The 25,470-nt window shown below is 31.3% G+C and overlaps 2 protein-coding genes across 2 annotated transcripts in view; one reads left to right on the forward strand and one right to left on the reverse strand.

The window, feature by feature from the left end:
- The window catches only part of LOC139486771 (WD repeat-containing protein 55-like), a 15,220-nt gene extending 14,825 nt beyond the window's left edge, over positions 1 to 395 (reverse strand). The window contains exon 1 of the mRNA XM_071271728.1: positions 374 to 395. The gene's annotated coding sequence lies outside the window, so the exon portion shown is untranslated. The remainder of the gene's footprint in view (positions 1 to 373) is intronic.
- On the forward strand, positions 129 to 16,105 carry LOC139486773 (post-GPI attachment to proteins factor 2-like). Its single transcript, XM_071271731.1, has 5 exons — positions 129 to 360; positions 8,764 to 9,028; positions 10,530 to 10,636; positions 11,930 to 12,038; positions 15,037 to 16,105. The coding sequence occupies exons 1-5, from the start codon at positions 196 to 198 to the stop codon at positions 15,252 to 15,254; spliced, it is 864 nt and encodes a 287-aa protein (XP_071127832.1). The 5' UTR covers positions 129 to 195; the 3' UTR covers positions 15,255 to 16,105.
- Positions 16,106 to 25,470: the final 9,365 nt, after the last annotated feature.

Genomic DNA, 25,470 nt, shown 5'->3' on the forward strand with positions numbered 1-25,470 from the left:
TAATATTGCATTGACATTTTCTAAATGTAGATTAATGACAAGTAAATTAATATTTACGAATGATGACTAATATTTATTAAAATTGATAAAATATCGTTTTGTATAGAAGTTTGTATTTTGTATTGTCTGACAACCGGTACAACATCCGGTTAATAACGAACTCTCTCACTGTGTTTTACAAAAATTCTTACAAAAATGACGCTGATGAAAGAGTTGCAAGTTCAGGACAATATTCTTTTGCAAATTAATTTCCTCAAATATGCTATAGTTACAGTTTCATTGCCTGCTATTTCTTTGCTTTGGTGCTTTGTAACGGGAATTATTTTCCAGTTCGACCAAGTGAATGAAACAGTTTGTAAGGTGAGACTCTTACCTGTATTTACATGAAACGATTCCGAATCTGTACATTCAGCCTGACTTTCCTGTCCGGACTATTCTCACTCACCCCCTTTTTTTAAACAGCAGTCACACTATAGGTCACGATCGCAGTACGATCTCTGAAAGAAAATGCAAATTTTGACGATCGCAGTGCGATTTTATAGATAGCAGTAATGTGGTGTTGAGGTCACATGAAAGTGATGATCATGGCCAACTTTAAAACATGTTTAAAACAATCATGGTGCGGTTGTACATGTTGTATCAAAATCAGGTCATAGGGCAAAAAAAAAAATATGCGTGTTTCCAGTTACCCGACCTACCCTATTTTTTTCCAACCAAAATCCTGACCTTAAACTTTTTTTGACGATTTCCGAAAAATTCGGATATCGGCTAAACGAATACATGTATATTGGCTATTGTTATATTATTTCAAAACACCAATCCCTTCCCTATACATGCTATATGTTTAATGTTGATTTCATCGTGTAATCTAATAAAAGAATATATTGGCAAATGGGATAAGAATATTCAGGTAAATTTATTTAAATCCATGCGCAATCAGATATTTTCAATGTTTTTCTGACAGGATATGGACCGAGAAGTTGCGAATTTACAATCTTGTAGACAAGAAGATTTTGTTTTTACTGAATAAAAAAGAACTATTTCTTGATAAATTGTTGTCTTTATTTACATTTATTATCTTCCTTAACCATGTGAATAAGATGCCCTTTTACTTCAAATGGTTTGAATTTACAAGACTCAGTTGACAAGATCAGTACGTTGCTGTTGGGAGAATTTAATAAAACTCTAAATGCTCACAGAATCAGAAATATAATCTTAACAGAATGTACCTCCCTCTGAATAATTTATTGCAATGTAAATATAAATCCCTTTTGACAAGAGAAATCTGACTTTTGTCAGAAACATTTTTTCACAAGTGCAAAAGTAAAAACATTTCATGGACGCCATATTAGATTTTATACAAATTTGTGAGGAAGGCGCTAGAACCATGACCTAAAAATAAATAGTCTTCAAAAAACGTAAACTTTATGCAATTTTATTTCATGAATAAGGATTATTTTCATAAATTCAAACTTGATTATTTAAAGAAATAAAATTATAACAAATACGATTTTAGTTTGGAGATTCTGCACAAACATGCTTGATCTATTTATAGCCAAATTAGTTTACCTGTGGCTGTGTGATAATGTAAATAATGGATATTCAGGGATCTCCATGGATGAAAATTGAACGATGGAGGAACTTTCACCATCATAAACCGTATCTACGCCGTACAGTGCAGCGCGATCGAAAGTATTTCATCCCTCCACATAAGGATAGGTGAACATGTTAGTTCATTGCTTATTTAAATTATATTTATTTGAATTTTTATTATAAATACTATATAAAAGTATATATATCTTCAATAATTGCAGTTTGTAACCCTTCAAAGGCCAAGCCCTCATGCCCCCTCCCTTTCCCTTAGTCAAGAATGACCAATAGCTATCACGAAGGTCCCAATGTAGTTTTCTTGCTATTTTTGGTAATTGTAATGGGGGTTAAAAATCATGTGGAGCCATTGATGTCAAATTCAGAAATTCATGAACCCATTAGCGGTATGGCTGGTTTGCAGCAACGACAAAACGAGTCGTACAGGTTATGTAAAAGGTTAAAAAGATTTGTAAAGCGAACGTTGTCAAATGAAAAGGTTTTTAATGACTTTATCTAGCAAATCGATGCTATATGCAACATGCATCTTTCGAGTCTGAATAGAAACCGGAAACGCGGATATATGAATTTGATTGTAAACTACGAAATGAATTCGGAATTACGATACGATATTTATTTACAGGAAATATTAAAAATTTTAACTTTTTAACTAAGTAATTCTATATTATCGTTACAATACAGCAGTACTCGAGTTATTTGCGATGAAATACTAATTACTGTTTTACGTCTTATTTTGTACTTCTTAAAAAGGGGGATGCTGATTGCGTAAGTCAAAATAAAAGCACGTGTTCTACTTGTTAAACTTTGTAACTGGACTATTTATGTATTTATTTAATCTGAATTATCATAAGCATTTGCGGAAACTTAATTAAATAATTCGACAAATGAATCGTCTATCTTCAGATAATATTCTCCTGTCTGCTTTGTTGATCTATTGTACAAGCTCAGGTACAAGTGATTAGCGATCTAAATCCGGATATCCCTCAGGCGTTAGAACTGGATTATACTATTAAGAAAGCCTAAAGGTTATGCAATTACATGCATTTGATTATAATTGCTAAAAAAAAAGACGTCGGGCTATAAAAAACTATCACAGTTTTGAACGATGGCGCAAGTCATTTGACGATGGCGCAAGACATTTGAACGATGGTGCAAGTCATTTGACGATGGCGCAAGACATTTGAACGATGGCGGGGCGCCATCGTTAAACAGGCCATGGAGATCCCTGGATATTAATTTCTTTACAAAAGAAATAGACACAAACTATGGATGGTAGATAATAATTAATAAATATTTTATATTTTAGGACATTTGATTTATTTTAATATATAGGATTTAAAAACTGCAAACAAATTTAATCATTACTGATGACTACATAATCAGCTGATGTTTTTTTTTTGGTTTTTTTTTAACAATATATATGTTGAATTTCAACCCCCCTTTTGTTAACAAAAAAAAAAAAATAAAAAAAAAAAAAAAAAACACCTACCTACCCTATTTTAAAATTCAATGTAATAGGAAACACACATTTTGTTTTTTTTTGCCTAGTAGAAGCATTGCTACAAATGTATACTGCAGTAAGGTCTTGGTAAGATCGCAAAGGTCGCTGTACCATCACAGCGAGAGCGTAGTGAAAGCACGATTCTAGTCTGAGAAATTGCTCTTGGATCACACAGCAATGTCACTACGACCATCAGGTTCTCCCCGCTACCCAACAATGCTTCTACTACAACTATACTACATTTATACTCTGCTGTTATACTACACTGTTGAAGAGCATAGTACGATTCTAGCATGCTCAAGCTGTCCTTATCATGCTCATTTTACAACCTGACTAGTCACTACGTCCATATTAATAAGACCATTTCGAGTTCTAGCCATGCTCATTTTCACTCCAGTTTGTATGTAATTTGGACCTCAGGTCCCTAATTTCCAACAGATCAACCATTCTTGACACATCTATGTCATTCCCACTATCAGGACTATTGTTCAATAAAATAACGTCCTTTTGTCTTGATGGATCACCAATACTTGCAATACGTTGTAATTCGGGTTGGATTGGTTGAATCGACATCTCTACTGGATTCGCATGTGAGGCCCCTCTGACTCCACTTTTACCCCTACTACCACGGCAACATGTTCTGGTAGATGTAGGTGGCATGCCCATGGTGTTTTATTAATGACTTGGAAAAAAATCGAACAGTATTTATATGGAACAGGATGTTGATATTATTGCTGAGAGCGTAGTAATGCGTTATGAACGTGGTAAGATCGTAGAATGATCGTGGTAAGAGCTTGCTAGAATCACAAAAGAAGTGTGGCAAGATCTTGTTGCAATCTGATAAATCATGGTATGGTCGTAGTGAGAATGTGATGAGAGTAGTAAGAACGTGATATTCGTAGTTAGGTTACAGAATAAGCATGGTGAGAACATGGTATAATGGTAGCTGGCTTGTTGTAGATAAGGATTTAGTACTAAGTAGCATCGTGAAAACAACGAAAATCTACATGTTCATGCGATTGTTGTTGTGTGGGACTGGGGCATTAAGGTTTTGTATTGAATAGGGTTATATATATATATTGTGTTTTACTATTTTACTTTTTAGTTGGAGTAAATTTTGCTAATACCTGTAGTATTAGTATTCATGGTAATATGAGGCAGGGATTACCTGTGAAAGGGGACAAAGTCTGTATCAATTATATTTTTTAATTCTAATATATATATTTTAATGTTCAATAAATTGCTTTGCTGAGGGCAGCTGGATATGATTGCAGAGGTCCAACCCTTAACAGTAAGGTTAGCTAAAATAGGTTTCTGACACAGAATAACTGTAGTCAAAGAACTTAAAAATAGTAACACTGTATATGATTTGAATTTATATTCAATTTTTTGCTTTTGTGCAATACACTATTTTGTTGTGAATTGACAACCCCCCCCGAAAAAAAACCAAACCCCTTTTTGTTTTGCAAAAAAAAAATATTTCAAGAAATTTTCTTTTTAATTTCTGGAATCTGATCATGAAAGGAAAGGAAATTGTCCCCTCCCACAATTTTAATTTCTTATATAACCTCCCCACCCAAAATTACTTTTCACCTCTAGATCTACACCCGTTTCCCTTTTTCAAAAAAAAAACAAAACAACCTCAAGATATGGTCATAAACTCAATTCAAATTTCTAATGAAGTTTTAAGCCATAATCATAAAAGTCTTAAAATAAAAAATGACACACATGCAGTTGTAATCAAGGCTAAAATTGATATTAAAATTAATATATAAATAGCAACTTCTAAAAATAAATTGACAGTTAATCACCTCAAGACAATATAACATTTCTTAATACATAATTTACAAGCAGTGTTAGGGAGGTAAACCAAGACTACACAAAATTGTACTTTAAATGGGATTGGATTACCTCCCTTATACTGCTTTAAAATTGTTCATTAACCAGGAAACCCTTGGTTTTCCCCCTTTTTTGCTCCCAATTCCTATATGGTTTGAGCCATAAACCCCACAAGTCAATCCTAACCATCCCTTTATATTTAATTTGTGGTATGGAAACTTGTGATATAATTTCAGAGAGATTCATACACTTAAGGATGTACTTACATGTAGGTGATCTAAGGTAAAATTAAAGAAATCAAAATTGACACTTTAAGGAGGCTCGCGGGTATATGATTTTCAGAAAAAAATTAAACATTTATTTTTCATTACAAAATTTATTAATTACCTTTAGTAGTTGTTACTTTATCATATGGAACAAAAATCATTCACAAAAATCAATTTGTGTTGGCCCCAGGTTACTTTTAAAATGTAGATATCATCGAAAAAGCTCCAAATTATCTCCCTTTGGTGCAAAAATGCCATTTTTATACGACCGCAAATTTTGAAAAAATTTTCGTCGTATATTGCTATCACGTTGGCGTCTGCGTCGTCGTCGTCGTCGTCGTCGTCGTCGTCGTCCGAATACTTTTAGTTTTCGCACTCTAACTTTAGTAAAAGTGAATGGAAATCTATGAAATTTTAACACAAGGTTTATGACCACAAAAGGAAGGTTGGTATTGATTTTGGGAGTTTTGGTCCCAACATTTTAGGAATTAGGGGCCAAAAAGGGCCCAAATAAGCATTTTCTTGGTTTTCGCACTATAACTTTAGTTTAAGTTAATAGAAATCTATGAAATTTTGACACAAGGTTTATGACCACAAAAGAACGGTTGGGATTGATTTTGGGAGTTTTGGTTTCAACAGTTTAGGAATTAGGGGCCAAAAAAGGGCCCAAATAAGCATTATTCTTGGTTTTCGCACAATAACATTAGTTTAAGTAAATAGAAATCAATGAAATTTAAACACAATGTTAATGACTACAAAAGGAAGGTTGGTATTGATTTTGGGAGTTTAGGTCCCAACAGTTTAGGAATTAGGGGCCAAAAAGGGACCCAAATAAGCATTTTTCTTGGTTTTCGCACCATAACGTTAGTATAAGTAAATAGAAATCTATGAAATTTAAACACAAGGTTTATGACCATAAAAGAAAGGTTGGGTTTGATTTTGGGAGTTTTGGTCCCAACATAATAAGGGGCCCAAAGGGTCCAAAATTAAACTTTTGTTTGATTTCATCAAAATTGAATAATTGGGGTTCTTTGATATGCTGAATCTAACTGTCATGACTGTGTATGTAGATTCTTAACTTTTGGTCCCGTTTTCAAATTGGTCTACATTAAGGTCCAAAGGGTCCAAAATTAAACTTAGTTTGATTTTGACAAAAAATGAATCAGTTAGGTTCTTTGATATGCTGAATCTAAAAATGTACTTAGATTCTTGATTATTGGCCCAGTTTTCAAGTTGGTCCAAATCGGGGTCCAAAATTAAACTTTGTTTGATTTCATCAAAAATTGAATAAATGGGGTTCTTTGATATACCAAATCTAACTGTGTATGTAGATTCTTCATTTTTGGTCCTGTTTTCAAATTGGTCTACACTAAAGTCCAAAGGGTCCAAAATTAAACTTAGTCTGATTTTAACAAAAATTGAAATCTTGAAGTTCTTTGATATGCTGAATCCAAAAATGTACTTAGATTTTTTATTATGGGCCCAGTTTTCAAGTTGGTCCAAATCAGGATCTAAAATTATTATATTAAGTATTGTGCAATAGCAAGTCTTTTCAATTGCACAGTATTGCGCAATGGCAAGAAATATCTAATTGCACAATATTGTGAAATATCAAATTTTTTTTTAATTAGAGTTATCTTTCTTTGTCCAGAATAGTAAGCAAGAAATATCTAATTGCAAAATATTGTGCAATAGCAAGATTTTTTTTTTAATTGGAGTTATCTTTCTTTGTCCAGAATCAACTTAAATCTTTGTTATATACAATATACAATGTATATTCACTTTTTACTACCAACTGATAAATTAAAATAATCTTTACCATTCAGTGATAACAAGCAGTTATTTACATCTTAATATTTTATGATGTATTTAAATGAGTAGTTATTGTTGCAAACTCCATTAGAAATTTTAATTGAGATTAGTTTTGGAATAAGGGAAAGGGGGATGTGATTAAAAAAATTGGGTTCAATTTTTCTCATTTGAAATTTCATAAATAAAAAAGAAAATTTCTTCAAACATTTTTTTGAGAGGATTAATATTCAACAGCATAGTGAATTGCTCTAAGAGAAACAAAAATTTTAAGTTCATTAGAACACATTCATTCTGTGTCAGAAACCTATGCTGTGTCAACTATTTAATCACAATCCAAATTTAGAGCTGAATCCAGCTTGAATGTTGTGTCCATACTTGCCCCAACCGTTCAGGGTTCAACCTCTGCGGTCGTATAAAGCTACGCCCTGCGGAGCATCTGGTTTGGTATTAAAATTGAAATATTTTTTTTAACTCATCGGTGACCTATATTTTTTATTGTTGTTTTCGAATAAGCTGTACATAAACTAAATAATTGTAAAAATTAGGCGATTTCTGTAATTTAGTTCTTTTTTTATTTCGATATTACCGCTTTTTCTCCTATTAGTTCAACAGAAAAAAAGGACATTAACAAAAATGTATGCTTCTTTCGAAGGCAGATTGTGAGCGTAAATGAACGGAATTATATTCAAAAATATAGGTCACCGATGAGTTAATAGAGATATTTCAATTTTATAGCCAAAAAATGGCATTTTTCCACGAAAGAGAGATAATTTGGAACTTTTTCAATTATGTTTACATTTTAAAAGTCATCTGGGGCCAACACGAATTAATTGTTTTGAATGTTTTTTGTACCATATGATAAAGTAACAATTACAAAAGGTAATAAATAAAATTTGTAATGAAAAACAAATGTTTAATTTTTTTCTGAAATTTTTATACCCTCGAGCCTCCTTAAGACTTATAATGTTAAAAGATAAATTGGTGTTATGGGGCCAAATATTTTACCTTGTATCATATGAAAAAAACACTGAGGGGTCTGAACATTTGACACTAATTCCAAAACCTCACCTAAGTACATCCTTATACACAAGTTATTGTCTGGAAACTACTAAAATGCTTATTTGGGCCCCTTATTCCTGAACTGTTGTGACGGTGAGTGACCATAACCCCCAAAATCATTCCAACTTTCTTCTTGTTGGGATTATAACCTTGTGTATAAATTTCATGGATTTCTATTTACTTATATACTAAAGTTATTGTCTGGAAACCAACTGTCTTGAATATGGTGTCCAAACTTTAACTAACTGTTCAGGGTTCAACCACTGTGGTCGTATCGTATCAGGCTGCACTCAGCGAAGCATTTTATTTTAAAATGTTATAGAATTTATTTTTATTGTTAAGCTGTCAATTAAAATTGAGAATGGAAATGGGGAATGTGTCAAAGAGACAACAACCTAACGTTAGAGTAAAAAACAGCTGAAGGCCACCAATGGGTCTTCAATACAGCAAGAAAATCCCGCAAATGGAGGGTGCTTCAGCTGGTTCCTAAACAAAAATGTTTACTAGTTCAGTGATTATGGATGTCATAGTCATACTAAACTCCGAAATATTTAAATGAACTAAAATTAAAAATCTTAAGGCTAACAAAGACCAGAGGCTCCTTTCTATTCTCAATTTTAACTTTTATATTACTGAATTGTTAAAATATATATAAAGCATGTTTATGTTATTTATCAGGCTCAAAATGTTGTTCCATCTATCAGCGCTGTAACCGGTATCACACCTGGAGCCTATGTATGGCGTATATGTATAGCTATACACTGTACACCAAGATTTGCAGTTGGATTTCTCCATTACAATCATTATAAAAAGAGAGCTGAATCTATAAGTGAAAAATATAAAGGGCTGTATTTGAAGCTTATTAGCCTTAATTTCTGGATTTACCAAATAGAAAATTCATGTTTGGTAGCTGTCACCTATATTTCCAATAAGGAAAATTATCGTAAGTATATTGAAATAATTCTTTAAATACAGGTACACTGTACATGTATGATTAGGTTTTGTGATGAGTACATATTGATTTATCAGTTTATACAGCCAGTGATGGACATCCATAATTTCAAGTTGTGAGGATTGTTTTCAAACCACTTGAGAACAACCCTCACAAAGTGGCATTCTGGATTTATACATGTTTAATTGAATCCTGCATGTCAGGTAATATGATTAAGTGCTAAGGATTGTTTTTAACAGTTTATTCAAATTTTTATTATCAATTTTTGTATAATTTACTAAAGCCATTAAAGCATGTTTCACAGTTTTCATCAATAAAGACAGCTTTATAAGCTCTATTTCAAATCCTTTGTGTCTTAATCTCCATTTAAACTGCTATAAATATATTTATTATATACTTGGTAGTAAATACAGATAAACTGTATGTGTATTACAATCAATGGTAAGTGTGCTATATCAGCCACCTGTGATGATATCGATATCAGCACGGTTGTAAAAGCTTTATCACACCTTTAAACTGTGTGACGTCACGTTATCGATTGCAGTCCCTGTTGCAAAGGCTTTATCAAAACCCTTACCTGTATGAGTTCATGTAAAACCTATAATCTGTATGACGTCATTTCAAACCTCCTTATCTGTATGACGTCATGTCACATAAAAAACATCTACTTGAGGTATATGTATATAATTCAGGGTATATGATATGGCTTTTTCAATATCACACACCGTATCAACCCTCAACCAATATAATCCCTCGAGCAGAGCTCTTGGGATTATATTGGTGTCTCAGGTTGATACGGATGCAATATTGAAAACGCCATATGATATTCTCTATATACACCTACGTCAACAATATTTCAAATATATTTTAATAAATACCTGTACATTTCCTGCAGGTCAAATAGACTTTAATTCTTATTTCAACTAACCTGAGTTTGAACCCAACATCCTTTAAAATAACACATTTTCTTATTATTCAATTAAAATCTATTTCAATATAAAGAATACCACTGTTGAAGCTTTTTCCACCATCATTGAAAAAATCACTTGTACAGCTCTGTATAATGATGTATTAGATTTAGCTCTTCAGTGATAAACATTACTTATATATAAAAGTAGGGGGTACATGTCAATGAAACAGGAACCAAACAACAACAAAAAATAAAAAAAAAACAAAATACACCTCTTTAACATGTTTAATAATTGTATTGAAATTTTAAGTATTTTTACAATGTATGTGCCTTTAAGCGGTATTGCTTTGGGAAATATAATTAAGTGTAATTAATTAGTTGTAGTTGCATTGCATAATTAAAGTCAAATGAAGTGAAATGTAAAATTAAATATTTTTTACTTTAATTAAAAAAAATTACTCCATCATGTTATTAATAATTCTATTTTCAGTTGTTCACAAGAAGATACATTGTATTTGTAGAATACTATTTTAACTCAGCTGTTCACAAGATGATATTTAGAGAATTACTATTTTATTTCAGCTGTTCACGAGAAGATATTTGTAGTGTTTATGATCAGCTGTTGTTGTTACATGTTATTAAACACAATAATCTTCAGATGGTCAAGATCTAGTCCAATGACAGAGAGGGTAAGTATGGCTTAGTGTGAAAAACATGATGGTAGATCTTTGATAAAATAGGGAATGCAAATGGGAAATATATCAAAGAGACAACAACTCTACCAAAGAGCAGACAACAGCCGAAGGCCACCAATGGGTCTTGAACGCAGTGAGAAAATCGTGTACCCAGAGATGGTCCCTCAATACAAATGTGTACTTGTTCAGTGAAAACGGACGTATTATACTAAACTCAAAAACATACATACATACTTTGTATCAATCATGTCAATGAACTAAAATTAAAAAAATAGTTTCTATTTGATATCTTCACACCTTTATTTTTAGATTCAAGACAATTTTAGATGACACCTGTCTATCAATGAATTGATTGATTTTTTTGCATGCACTTGATTGAAGAATAAAGAGTAGCATCTGTCTGGATGATATTTCATTAGCATTCATTCATATTAAGGATGGAGCATGAAAGTAACATTTGACCATTGATATCACAAAACTTTGTGATTAAATTGCATTTACTATTATTTAAGTTGCATATATATTTCGATGAGCCCGTCCCTAATCATTGAAGCAGAATGTATAATAATGTACACAATTGAAAAATAGATTAATAGTTCAGACAAAATTTTAGATACTGTAGGCAACACCTGTTTTTTTCAGACATAACATATATCTAAGTGTTTACACTTTAATTACAGAACTATTTTCTTACAAGATATAGAAGTTCATGCGGGAGTTGGTTTTTATGCCCTATTTATGGGCATTATGTTTTCTGGTTTGTGCATTTGTTCGTCCGTTCGTCCTTCCCGCTTCAGGTTAAAGTTTTTGGTCCAGGTAGTTTTTGATAAAGTTGGAGACAAATTAGAGATTATACCCCATTTACACAGTCCACTGAACATAGAAAGTGATTGTGCAGATTGTGCATCTGTGTACTATGAACACATTTTTGTTTTGCTTCTAAGCAGACACCATATCTAAGTGTTCACACTTTTAATAGATAGGAGCTATTTTCCTACAATTTGAAGATAAAGAATTTCATGTGGGAGTTGATTATTTTGCTTCATAGCAGACAAAACATATATCTGTGTTCACACTTTTAATTTCCAGGAACTATTCTCCTACAAGATAAAGAAGTTCATGTGGGATTGATTATTTTGCTTCATAGCAGACAAAACATATATCTGTGTTCACACTTTTAATTTCCAGGAACTATTCTCCTACAAGATAAAGAAGTTCATGTGGGATTGATTATTTTGCTTCGTAGCAGACAAAACATATATCTGTGTTCACACTTTTAATTTCCAGGAACTATTCTCCTACAAGATAAAGAAATACATGTGGTTGTTGATTATGGTATCTACAGCTGGTTTGATATATAGTTTTATACTACACAGATTCTATTGTGTACCATTTGGTATGTCATATTTATTTTTAACTTTGTATTGTTTAATTATTAATTGATTTATTCCATTGATGATTTTGACTTTGAGCATTACTAAATAGACATAATAATCAACATGTGCATCTGACACAGAAAACATAGGTACATGTATGGTACTCTACAGTAAATGGTATTTCACTGATCTTTAGGACATGTTTTTTTAAATATCATGAATATTGGATCTTATTTATAAACTAAGATGTGGTATAATTGCCAATGAATCAACTCTCCACAAGATATCAAATGAAAAGAAAATTAAAACTGTGGTCACAATACGGCCTCTAACAATGAGTAAAACTCATTCCTCATAGTCAGCTCTATAAAGTGTCAGAATGAAAAAAATGTAAAAACAATTCAAAGCAGAAAACTAACGGCCTCATAATGTACGAAGTAATGATGGAAAAACAAATATCATATGCAGCAACAAACGAGATAAAGAATGTGGCAGGGTTTAACAAGTTTGTTGGTGGCAACTGTCAAAGTTTGTGCAATTTCCACAATATGATCATTTTAAACACCCATTTGAAATAAATGAAAGTCATGATTGTAAATTGAATTTGCCCTTAAATTATAATTGATCTTCTGAAATCCAAGGTCTCAGTTATATTATCAAAAACCTTGTGACATGATTAGCATTTGTATTCTACTAGAATATTTTCAAATTATTATTATTATTATATTACAATATTTATATAGCGCATTATATAATTTGAAAAACTACCCTAAGCGCTTAACATGAATAAACAAAAAATAAGATACATAAGGTAAAAGCAAAATATACAATCACATAAATACAATTTCTGAGCAGTGGCGTGTAAAATGAAAACATTGATTGTCGGTTAGGCCAACTAAAATTAATTAGTAGATTTTCATCCAAATTTTTGAAAAACATGGAGCGGGTGGGAGGATTTTATTTTTTAAATTTTATTTCATATGAAACCCTTGTCACAAGTTCTTCATACCGCGGGGTATATGCTAGTGGAAAACAAGCTTGTATAATGTATATACATGTTGTATAAGGAATCTGACACTATTTTTTAAACTCTTAAATAAAAATCCCTGATTGGCAACCACTGTTATACATGTAATTGCCACTTTAGAAACCTATTTATAGTATACATCAAAGGGAAGAGAAATGCTCTCTTCAGTTGGACTAGACCTACACCAAATTTATTTTGCTTTCTAAGCAATGGTTTGTAGTCCACATAAAATCAATAAAATGTATTGGTACAATTGTATACAACACAAGTATTATGAGTACAAAATAAAATGTAAACTCAGTGTGGAAAGTAATTATGTGATGTAAAACACGAACTTAACCAAAAAGTAGTTTTTTAATGACTAAATTGAGGGTATTGGGACAGTTACAGAGGGTGTTTGCTGTTTGTCAACAAAAGCAACAGCCATGGGTAAATATAAGGGAATTAAAATGCGTGTTTGTCGACTTTTTTTTCTCAATATACGGTCATAAATCAAACAAATTCGTGCTTGTGTCAATTTCTTTAATCCAGTCATGTTTTTTGTACCAATTTGTTCTACGATTCTTGCGCTTTGGATATCATTAACAGTCCAAATTTCCTGACACAAAGTCATCGTATAAATAAAGAAAAAACACGGTTTTTGATTCACTACCGCAATTTTCGTTAAATGACAAGGCGTTTTACTCGTTACTCGAATATTTCATGCCCTTCTCGTTATCAATCTCTATTCTCGGTGGATGTTTTCATAATAGAGCAGCAGAATATGTCGACTCAATCATATCGTTATTAGATTACTCGGAGAAATACAAAAACGAAATTTGAAACAGGAAGTGTTGAATGAAACGAAATTATCGATGGTTCCCGGTAACGGACATGATAAAATCCGGAAATCGTATTTTTATTAAATAAAAAAAAATCTGGGCGGGACGATTTCAGAGGGGCGGGCGGGGATGAAAATCTAGCAATTAATTTTTATTGGCCTTAGATAGAATAATATAAAAGAATGTACAACCCACACAAAAAATATCAAAAATTTAAAATTAATCAGAATGAAAGAAAAGTAAAAAGTTTCAAAAAATTAAAATGAGTTAAGAAATATTTAAAATTTCCTCTGTATAAATTTAAAATAATGATTATCATTAAACCACAGTGACTCAAGTATTAAAAATTATTAAGTAAAAGTTCACAATACAATCAACTGGTAAAACAAATTGTTCATAAATTTCAAAATTTACAAAAAATCAAGGAAAGCACTTCGGAAAAAATATGTCTTAAGATCCTTTTTAAAAACGTCAAGAGATTGTTCATTTCGTAAGGATGAAGGTAAGTTGTTCCAAAGAGTTGGTGCGGCAATATCGAACCGTCGTTCACCATAGCGTTTTGTCCTTACATCGTTTGGTAGTCGTAACAGCATGCTTTTCTCCGATCGCAAGGCTCTACCAGGTTTGTAATGTTCAACTAATTCCTGTAGGTATGATGGTGCCTGGCCATGAATTGCTTTAAAAATGTACAGCAGGAGTTTGTACTGACAACGAAAATGAACCGGTAACCAGTGCAATGAAATGAGAACAGGTGTTATTGAATCGTATTTTCTCTTGCGCGTTATTAGCCGTGCTGCTGTATTTTGCACACGCTGTAGTTTTGTTATTACACAGCTATTTGTTCCGTATAACAGCGCATTACCATAATCTAGTCGTGATGTAACGAGTGAGCACACTAGAGTCTTACATGCCTCATCTGTAATCAGGGATCTAATGCGACCAATATTTCGTATCTGATGAAAACATGCTTTTGTCGTTGCACTAGCTTGTTGTTCCATGCTGAGTGTTTTGTCAAAATAAAATCCAAGATTTTTCACACAAGAAGCATCAGTCAATATAGTTCCATCGAATGTTAGTTGGAAACTGGATAGTTGCTTTAGTTGTTGTTTTGGTGCAAACACAATTAATTCAAATCTGTATTAATTGTTTTACATTTTAATTTAATTTCAGCCTTTAGTTTTTTCTCAGCTTGTGAGTACTTTATAGCATATTCCAACATGGCATACCATGTCAGCGCTTATTTAGAATTCTCTGACTTGAGTGTAGTTTATGGCCATCTACATACAGTTCCAGTTCCGAATAATACAAATGGTACTTCTATAGGAAATGGAGAAGCAATGTCACCAAGACGTTTACGTTCCAGGAAAAAAGGAGAAAAAGTCCATTGATGATTGGTCTTATGGTTAAAGGATAGATTTCATTTGTATAATTGTTGATATTACAGTGTATACATTTTTCTAACTCTAGAACATATCTTCATTGTATGACTTCTCTACTTTCAGTGGTACAAATAGTACAATGTAAATTAAAACTTTTTACTTGAGCAAAACTGTGATAAAAAGGAATATGTCAGTAAACAATTGTAGTTTTTTTTTTTTAAATGAGTAAATTTTTAATCAGAAGGATATTTGACAAGATGATAAAGAACTAAATCAACTGATTTTGTGAAAGTTTTTTGACAAGATGATAACTATAGTGTCTTATTTTAGTGTCTTCAATATTGAAACTTTTCTATTTTTAAAAGCTTTGTTCAAAGAGTTCCTTTACAGTGTTTTTAAATTTTTGAATTTTGTCCAAATTGTATATTGTGTTGTGTCCAATGCCACTGTCAGAAATTATTTCAAATATACTTGTAGAAAAACTTAGAACTTTATATTGTTGACACTCTGTTTTTTTTTTTGTGGATTAAGCATATTAGGAGAAACTTGTATTGAGTTGTTTTGACATACAACATGTACAAGCCTGTAGGAAATTTATGTTTTGTTGAATCTTTTAAATCGCAGTCTACATAAAATACACAAAACCTCGGAAAGTTGGTATCTAATGAATAAAATCACAGTAATTTATTCATGTAAGATTACTTCCCTTTAATAAACTATTTTGGAATATGCTACCATACAATTATAGATTCTACTATTGAGTTAGTAAAAACAATGTTTCCCTAACTTGTGATGGTTAAACTTTTATATTTCAAACCTGTCTTTAACTCATAGTAAACTCCAAACCTTTCGACCAAACCAGTAAAAATGTAAACAGGCCAGAAATAAGTTTCTACAGATAATTTACAATATACATTTTTTACCACTACATCAAAAAAGTGTTTTCATAAAGACTAAAATATAAGGAATACTATTTGAATATTTATAGAATCACAAATCCAAGAATTCATATATCTAAAAATATTCTAGGTGTGAGATGGATCAATGGATTTATTCAAAAAGTTTGTGTTTAAATAAGCTTGAATACTACCTTATCTCTTTTGTCAAGAGTTGTGAGTTATAGCTCTGTCTAGTTATTTATTTTTCAAATCATATTTTCTACTGCCAATACACCAGCTAACTTTTATTTTAGTTTATACATGTACCAATGCTATTTTATTGCCTGTTACAATGTTGTTTTGTCATGAATTATTGAAATTCACCTTTTATTTTCAACAAGTATGACAGAGTTGAACATTACTGTAAATTCAGAAATTATTGCATGCATTTATTATTGCGATGTTTGAAGATTTAATGAAAATGTGAGTTTAATTATTGAGATTTTTAGGAAAAGCTAGGTACAGATATGTGTATTTGATATATCAGAATGTGAATTCTTTATTATTGGGAAAAAAACTAGCAACAAGTTCTGAATTAACAGTATCTAGACTATTTGAATACATATGTAGTAGTTTAGTCTGTTATTATCATTTGAATACATATGTAGTAGTTTAGTCTGTTATTATCATTTGAATACATATGTAGTAGTTTAGTCTGTTATTATCATTTGAATACATATGTAGTAGTTTAGTCTGTTATTATCATTTGAATACATATGTAGTAGTTTAGTCTGTTATTATCATTTGAATACATATGTAGTAGTTTAGTCTGTGAATACATATGTAGTAGTTTAATCTGTGAATACATATGTAGTAGTTTAGTCTGTGAATACATATGTAGTAGTTTAGTCTGTTGTTATCATTTTTTCATCTTCATTTAAATAGATTTCCATTTATGCTGTACTAAATGTATTATATTATATTATATATATATATTATTTCTATTAGTTAAATTTTTATATTATTTTTTCACTTGTATTATATTTTTTTTAAATTCATCTTGTATTGAATTCTATGGGGTATGTTTCACAAAGTGCATCTTATTTCATTGTATGGTAATTTGATGCGTTGCAGGCTTGTTATCATGTACTAGTTTATTGAAGCAAACAAAGTCTTGGGCTGCTGAAATAACCTTGTTTTTTTGGAACTTGAATCTTCTGCTTAATTTGTAAAATCTTTTTTAATTCATTTAAATAGTATACAGAAAACTAAGTAGACAGCAATATGACTTCCATTTAGAGATTATTTATATACTAGGTTATTTCTACAAAAGTAATCATTCTTGTTTCAAAGGAAATTAATTCTCAATAAGGGGAGACAATCACAGCACAATATGAAAATTACTAGGTAAGTAAATAAATTCATTGTGTAACAATGCAAATGGTATCAAAAATATTTCCCTAAATCATTCTTATTCCAAGGCAGATGAAAGAAATTATCTTTTTCAAAATTTATAGGTTATTGCTGTGCAAAATTTACACTTAAAGGATCTTAATTTAGATTGTTACTTCCCTTTGCTTCACTTGGTTGCTATTGAGAACTTGAACATCTTCATGAATAAAGCTTTAGAGAATAAAAAGTAAATCATATTATTCAAAGATATGAGACTAAATTATTTTAGATAAAAGCATTTTAAAAAATGAAATTTGGCATAAAAAGGATTATAAAAATGTGAATTATTTTTTTTGTAAAAGAAAGATGTCTTCAGATTTTTGAATGTAATAATCATTAAAAAACAGAGTGTTAAACTGTAGTAAACAGGTACAGGAAATGTATCAATACTCTGAAAATATTTATAATCTGAGTAGTATTTGATAGAATGTTGAGAAAATTACGAAAATTACTATTATTGTGGAAAACGCAATATTCATTTTAAAATATAACTGAAAAGTAGAAGAGATGTGTATCAAATATTATGTAATGTTAAAATTGTCAGTGTTATTCTTGGTGCTTTTTACCTTTCTATAAAATGAAAATTATTGTTATGTGCATTGCCTAGGGTAACTTTTAATGGCATGCTTCTGTCAATAACCCTTACTCATTTGTCAACCCAAAGTGGTTCATATTATTATACTCTGTTGAAAACTAATAACTGTTGTAATAAATATTGTTCAGGTAAAAAATCTCTTAAATGTACAGTAAAGTAGTATAAAAAAATATTTAGGTTAACCTATTCCTCCGAGCAATTTTATGCCATTAACTTTTTATACCCCAACTTACTGAAGCTGCAGTTAAAAACAATCATTGGGTTTATGGTCCATCTGCTCTATATGTCTCTTAACACCTTCTTAACTAGTGGCTGGACTAATAGCCCTACAAACTGAAGCTGCAGTTAAAAGCAATCATTGGGTTTATGGTCCATCTACTCTATATATATCTCTTATCTCTTAACTCCTTCTTAACTAGTGGCTGGACTAATAACCCTACAAACTGATGCAGCAGTTAAAAGCACTCAGTAAGTTTGTTGTCCATCCTCCCCATGTATCTATTTTCTTCAAAACTAGAGACTGGACTTCATTCACCTTCTCATGTCATGGCTGTACAAAGCAATCAACATTCTGTATCTCTAATTACGATAGTAGAGGGACATTATGTTTTCTGATCTGTGCGTCTGTTCGTCTGTCCGTTCGCTTGTGCGTTCGTTCTCTCATCTGTTCCTTCGTCCGTTCGTTCGTTTGTCTGTCCTGCTTCAAATCAAGTTTTTGGGTCAAGGTAGTTTTTGATGAAGTTGAAGTCCAATCAACTTGAAACTTAGTACACATGTTCCCTATGATATGATCTTTCTTAATTTAATGCCAAATTAGAGTTTTTACTCCAATGTCATGGTCCACTGAACACAGAAAATGATAGTGCGAGTGAGGCATCCGTGTACTATGGACACATTCTTGTCTTAAAAAGTGACTGGACTGAGGTGAATCTTATCTTTCATAGCTAATGGCATTGTGTGCATCCTATTTTAATTTTTTATTTGATTTTGGTTTTTTTTTTCGTTTCAAACCTTTGACTTTGCCATATTGAGAAAAGGGGTAGGCATCAGTACACACAATTCCTTCTAGATCTTAATCAATATATTTCAATTTAATACATGATTCTAATGTGCATTACCTTTTGGGAATATATACCATATTACAACATGTAGTACCAACCAGAAAAGCAGAATATGAATTTACAATCTTTCCTCAACAGTTTTTTATACTTATCAATTTGGCTCTAACAAAATAAGCCACTTGAAAAAAAGTTCAACAGATGGATGGTTCTTGCTTAAATTATTGTGTTCATACAAGTCTAGTATCGGGTTAGTTCTGTCCTAGTCATTGTCATTGTGCAATTTATAAAAAGTCAATATTAATTTTTGATATTACAGATATTTGGGTTTTTAAGATTCCTTTTAACTTTGTCCAAATGCAAATCAATTTAATAATTAATGATTCTTCTATAAATGTATTTAACCGTTTCTTCCCAACTACTGATCTTTATTTTTCAAAATTTTGTCTTTAGAGTGTTCAAGTAGAACTTTGAGTTCTGACACACCAAAACTTATGAAGTGCTATTTTATTTGCTAGCATTGCCATTTCTTATTTGTTTATTTGTTTAATTTTTTAAATTTTATTTTCATGTATATGTATCAGCATTCCTTAATATTGCATTCCAGTAGAAGTAACTAGTCTTTGTAATGTGAGATAAGTTTCTTAAGACTTGTAAGAAAAATTACCAGCTTTAGGGACCACATGATGTGTTATTTACTTTTTAGCTCATCTGGCCTGAAGGGCCAAGTGAGCTATTCTCATCACTTGGCATCCGGTGTCCATCGTCGTCCCTTGTTGGCGTCATTAAATTTTTACATTTTGAACTTCTTCTAGGGAACTACTTAATGAAGTAGAACTAAACATGAGGTGCTGACCAAGTGTTGTTACTTTGTAGCCATCCAGATGGCCACCAGCGGTGGACTTAGTTTAACATAGGACCCTATAGGAAATACAAACAAATGTCTCCTTTTAGAGAACCTTTGAATGGAATGAAACCAAACATAGCATGAATGTTCCTTATGAGTTGCTAACCAAGTGTTGTTACTTTGTAGCCAATCCATCATCCAAGATTGCCCCCAGTGGGGGACTAAGTTTAACATAAGACCCTATAAGAAATTTGTATAAATTTTTTCTTCTAGAGAACCACTAAATTGAATGAAACTAAACATGGCATGAATGTTCCTTATGATGGGCTGATGAAATATTGCTACTTTGTTGCTGATTTACTGTTCAAGATGGCCACCAGGATTTATTATTCAATTGAGGGACCATTATTAAACCAAATTTGGCCTAAATCATTATTTAAGTATTTGTTATGATTTTTATCTTTTTTTATATGATTTCAAAAACCAAAGTAGGGTCAGGTGAGCGACACAGGCTCTTAAGATCCTCTAGTCACTATTTTTATTCATGACTTTAAAATACCTCACTATATATAGGTATTTATTTTGCAATAATGCACTGGTCAGTTTTTGGGGCATACTTTGCCCTAAAGTTTTTAAAATTTTAATAACTTTCATAAACTATCCTTGATTTGTACCAAACTTGGACAGAAGCTTGTTTATGATCATAAGATAGTATCAAGAAGAAAATTTTGTAAAAATAAATTTCCACTTTTCTGTATTTTACTTATAAATGGACTTAGTTTTTCTGTGCGGAAACATTACATTCACTCTGTGGTTAAAGTTTTTAAAATTTTAATAACTTTCATAAACTATCCTTGATTTGTACCAAACTTGGACAGAAGCTTGTTTATGATCATAAGATAGTATCAAGAAGAAAATTTTGTAAAAATAAATGTCCACTTTTCCGTATTTTACTTATAAATGGACTTATTTTTTTGCCAGAAACAAAACATTCACTCTGGTTTAAGTTTTTAAAATTTTTATAATGTTCTTAAACTATCCTGGATTTCTACCAAACTTAGACAAAAGCTTGTTTCTGATCATAAGATATTATTCAGAAGTAAATTTTGTAAAAAAAAAATTCACTTTTTCCGTATTTTACATATAAATGGACTTAGTTTTTCTTCCAGTTAACATTACATACAGTCTGCAGTTAAAGTTTATAAAACATTTATTAGATTCTTAAACTATCCTGGATTTTTTACCAAACTTGGAAGCTTCTTTCAATCAAAAGACAGTATCGAGAGGGAAATTTTTATTGATGTTTTTCCTCATTTTTGTTGAGTCTGTGATTAACAGCAAAAGTAGGCGAGACACTGGGTTCCGTGGAACCCTTACGAATTTTTTTTTAATTTAATTCAAATTCGTGTTTGAAACTCGCAATTTAGCTTGTAGTAGTACAAACTTCATGTTTGTTTTCTAGTCCAAAAGTTTGAAGGTCAACATAATAGTATTAAAGAAAAGGGCATTCTGTGGCAATATCATGTGATAGTGCTATGATAGATTTTGAAGAGTTTTGGAAATAATATTTAAACTTTATTTATTTGTTAAAAAATGTAAAAAATCATGCATAGAGGACTTAGTTTAGTATGTATACATGCATATTTTCAATAATTTCCATGTAACTAGTTGCATATGGCTTTACAACACATATTCTTATTTATATTTATAACATAATATTCAGATTTTTATAGGCAGAAACTATTGTGTCTTTACATGTTTGTTAACAAATTTGGTTACAGATGAGTTGATGTAACTGCATATAAGTTTTTATTATGTATATGTATTACCAATAAATTTTAAGTAAACTACAATGGTTGTTATTCTTTTTCTCATTTTATTTCAAGTACCGGTAGGTTATGGACACCAATTTATATTGATTCAGTTATTTCTCCTTATAATTGCTCTTGAATAATTTGATGTATGTTGTAATGTTTAAGCTGTACTAGCCAAATTCAATCATTTTCTCTGCCCACTATAAAATAAGAACCCGAGGCCACATGATGTAAAAGTTTGCAACTATACATCATTGTACTACATTCACAACTATACATCATTGTACTACATTCACAACTATACATCATTGTACTACATTCACAACTATACATCATTGTACTACATTCACAACTATACATCATTGTACTACATTCACAACTATACATCATTGTACTACATTCACAACTATACATCATTGTACTACATTCACAACTATACATCATTGTACTACATTCACAACTATACATCATTGTACTACATTCACAACTATGAGCAAACACAAGGCATATACTTGTATGGATCGGAAAATTTGTATTAAATCTGAAAGATTTACATTGAGAATGCAAAAATAAGATTGTCTATCAAAATTAAGCATATCAAGTAACATTTGGTCCAAATGGTTCTTGAAAGATTATTGTCTTGCCTGTGACCAAAGTGGTAGAATAAAAGACTTAGAGAATTAAACAATCCAGCGTCAGAAGTGTAAACTATTTGTTAAGAAGTTTCTGTCTGTATTGCGTCTAATGACTTCAACCTCACTTTCATGGTTCATTGGCTGCTTAAAAAAATAGGGTTTTTTTTTTTGTCATACAAATTTCATGCTTATTATGAGTAATAGGATAACATTGTTTAGTAAATGGATTCCTTGCAATGTCTACAGAACATTTGTTCGGGTAGGGTTCACCTGACCACAACCTCAGTTCATGGATAAGTAATCAGGGTTTGGGTTGTGTGATCCGGTTTCTTAGATACTATAAGCAGTATGTCAACTTTATGGGTTTTATGTAATGATTGAAAGATGTACATGTCAGTCTGGCAGGTTTCATCAGACTGACCTCATTGTAATGGTTCATGAGAGAGTTTGGATCTTCAGCGAAAGGTCATATCTATTGAAGTAGATTGTAGAGTGTATCTAGTTTTAGTTGACCTGACCTCATTTTCTACATAAGAAAATGCCTGTACCAAGTTAGGAATATGACAGTTGTGTTCCATTTGTTTGATGTGTTTGAGTTCAATATTTGTTATTTTACATTTTTCATGGTTTATTTGTCATTTTTTTTTCTTTTTCTTGGTTAAGTCTGTTTCTTAGATACTATAAGTACACATCAACTATATTTGGGGTATCAAATAATTGTTAAGTGTGCATGGTGTGTATCATCTGACATTGACCTTGTTTTCATTGATAATCAGTCAATATGATTCGGTTACAGTGATGCCACCAAAATTAAAACTTGATCTGTATTTTGTGATTGTGACATTGTGTATAAGTTTCATAACATTTGGTTGAGGCAAACTAAAGATATAGAACGGAAACATAAATTAAGCAATTTTTATGTTTATTGAGGGGCATAACTGAAGAACGGTAAAAGTGATGCCACCTAATTTGGAACTTGATCTGTATTATGTGGTTATCAGTATTGTGTATGACATTAAGTTGAGGCATACTAAAGTTAGAGAATGGAAACAAAAAAATCAGCAGTTTTTCCATTTGTAAAGGGGCATAACTCTAGAACTGTTAAAGTGATGTCACTAAAATTCAAACTTGATCTGTGTTTTATTGTGATAAGCATTGTGTATAAGTTTGAATGAGACAAACTAAAGAACTAGAACAGAAACCAACTTTGGAGGTACAAAGGTTCAGACAGACCAGGGTAAAACTTAATGCCCTTTCCGCTACAACAGGGGCAAACAAAATTTGTCTGAACTTAAGAAAATGCCTATACATGTGTAAAGATAGGCATAACAATTTAGGGTAAGCAGAAAGGCTGGAAACGAAACTCTTTTAGATTTCTGCCCTATCTCATCTTCACTCACTTCTCAATAATAAATTAAAATACCATCAGTATCTTACAGTTTTAATTTCTCCTTTATTAATAACAAAGACAACATGACTGATGTCATGATTTAACAAGTGACATTTTGTACATAAAAAGTAACAAACAGTGGTTAAAGTGTCACATTCACTTGCAAAATGACATTTTCAACATCAAGAAAATCACATCCTGGTTGTCTGTATGATTAAGGGTGGTACCAAACACCTTGACTAAAATTAATTTGGCTAAATAGTTTATCATAAAATTTTGACAAATTATTTACTGTGAACCTTTGACAAAAATATAAAAATTTGACAAAAACTTGAACCGCACACTTTATCTAAAAAAAAAAATTGATATTTAGCAGTTTGACAAACACTAACTTTGATCATTGAGAAGCTTTATTAATATTTCATTAACAATTAAATGTGAATAAAGAGTTCAGTTGATTTTTACAGAGTTATCTCCCTGTAGTGTTATGTACCACCTTAATAAGTACAAATCCTTCAAATTCCATTGATGATGTTAATGTTCTACCATTCTACAGGTATTAAAGCACATTTCCCAGTGAATACTATTAGGTTAAAGATAATAACATACACAAAATAAATTTAGGGTGGGAAAGTACACAAAATCTAGCTATACTGTTAACAAACCATACAAAAAATAAAAACCCACCATTAGACAACCTCCTTTCTAAGTAGCAACAACTATTGCATTCAGTATGAAAATGAACTGCATATAAAAATAAAAAGATGTGCTATGTTTAACAATATTAATGAGACAACTATCCACCAGAGACCAAATGATGTAAAATTGAGAATGGAAATGGGGAATGTGTCAAAGAGACAACAACCCGACCATAGAAAAAACAACAGCAGAAGGTCACTAACAGGTCTTCAATGTAGCGAGACATTCCCGCACCCGGAGGCGTCCTTCAGCTGGCCCCTAAACAAATATATACTAGTTCAGTGTAGTCTGTTTCACATGCATCTATAATTGAAAGCAGTGTGCAAAAAAGTGACATTTGTAAAATATTTGCCCAAAAAATAAAAGCAGTGTAGAAAAAGGGTCAATTGTTCCTGGTTTTTTTTTTTTAATCTATGTACGATCTAAGCAATTTAAACATCAATAGCAAACAATTTTTAAATCATCTCTTTTCAAATACTTTAAATTTAGAGCATTACATGTTTTTCATTACTGGATAAATCAAATGATAAATATCTCTCAATAGGCCTTGTTGGGAAAAAATAATCTGCTGATGTACTGCAGCAAATATATCAAAATTTTATAAATCTTAATTAGAATGGTAAAAAAAAAATATTCAAAATTTCAAGTAAATATCTGTATCTGTTACACTGATTGATTGGGTAGTTGCTTTACATTGTCTCAGCACTAAAAAGATCTTTTATGCAGACATTTGTTACTAAGATATTGATACCTGCAAATACTTAAATATAATGGGGAAGTTTGATTTTGTTCCTAGATAGATACAAACCATTCATTTATTTTTACCTTGTTATCTTTGTAAGGTTTTTTTTTGTTTG

The sequence above is a fragment of the Mytilus edulis genome, chromosome 8, assembly GCF_963676685.1.
Source record: "Mytilus edulis chromosome 8, xbMytEdul2.2, whole genome shotgun sequence".
NCBI classification, from domain to species: domain Eukaryota; kingdom Metazoa; phylum Mollusca; class Bivalvia; order Mytilida; family Mytilidae; genus Mytilus; species Mytilus edulis.

What these genes read in the sequence shown, in the direction of transcription:
- LOC139486773 (XM_071271731.1), top strand. Translation starts at nt 196, where the DNA reads ATGACGCTGATGAAAGAGTTGCAAGTTCAGGACAATATTCTTTTGCAA. An exon ending in TGAATGAAACAGTTTGTAAG is followed by an intron (nt 361 to 8,763) that starts GTGAGACTCTTA and finishes GTTATTTATCAG; the next exon opens with GCTCAAAATGTTGTTCCATC. An exon ending in TTCCAATAAGGAAAATTATC is followed by an intron (nt 9,029 to 10,529) that starts GTAAGTATATTG and finishes ATTTTATTTCAG; the next exon opens with CTGTTCACGAGAAGATATTT.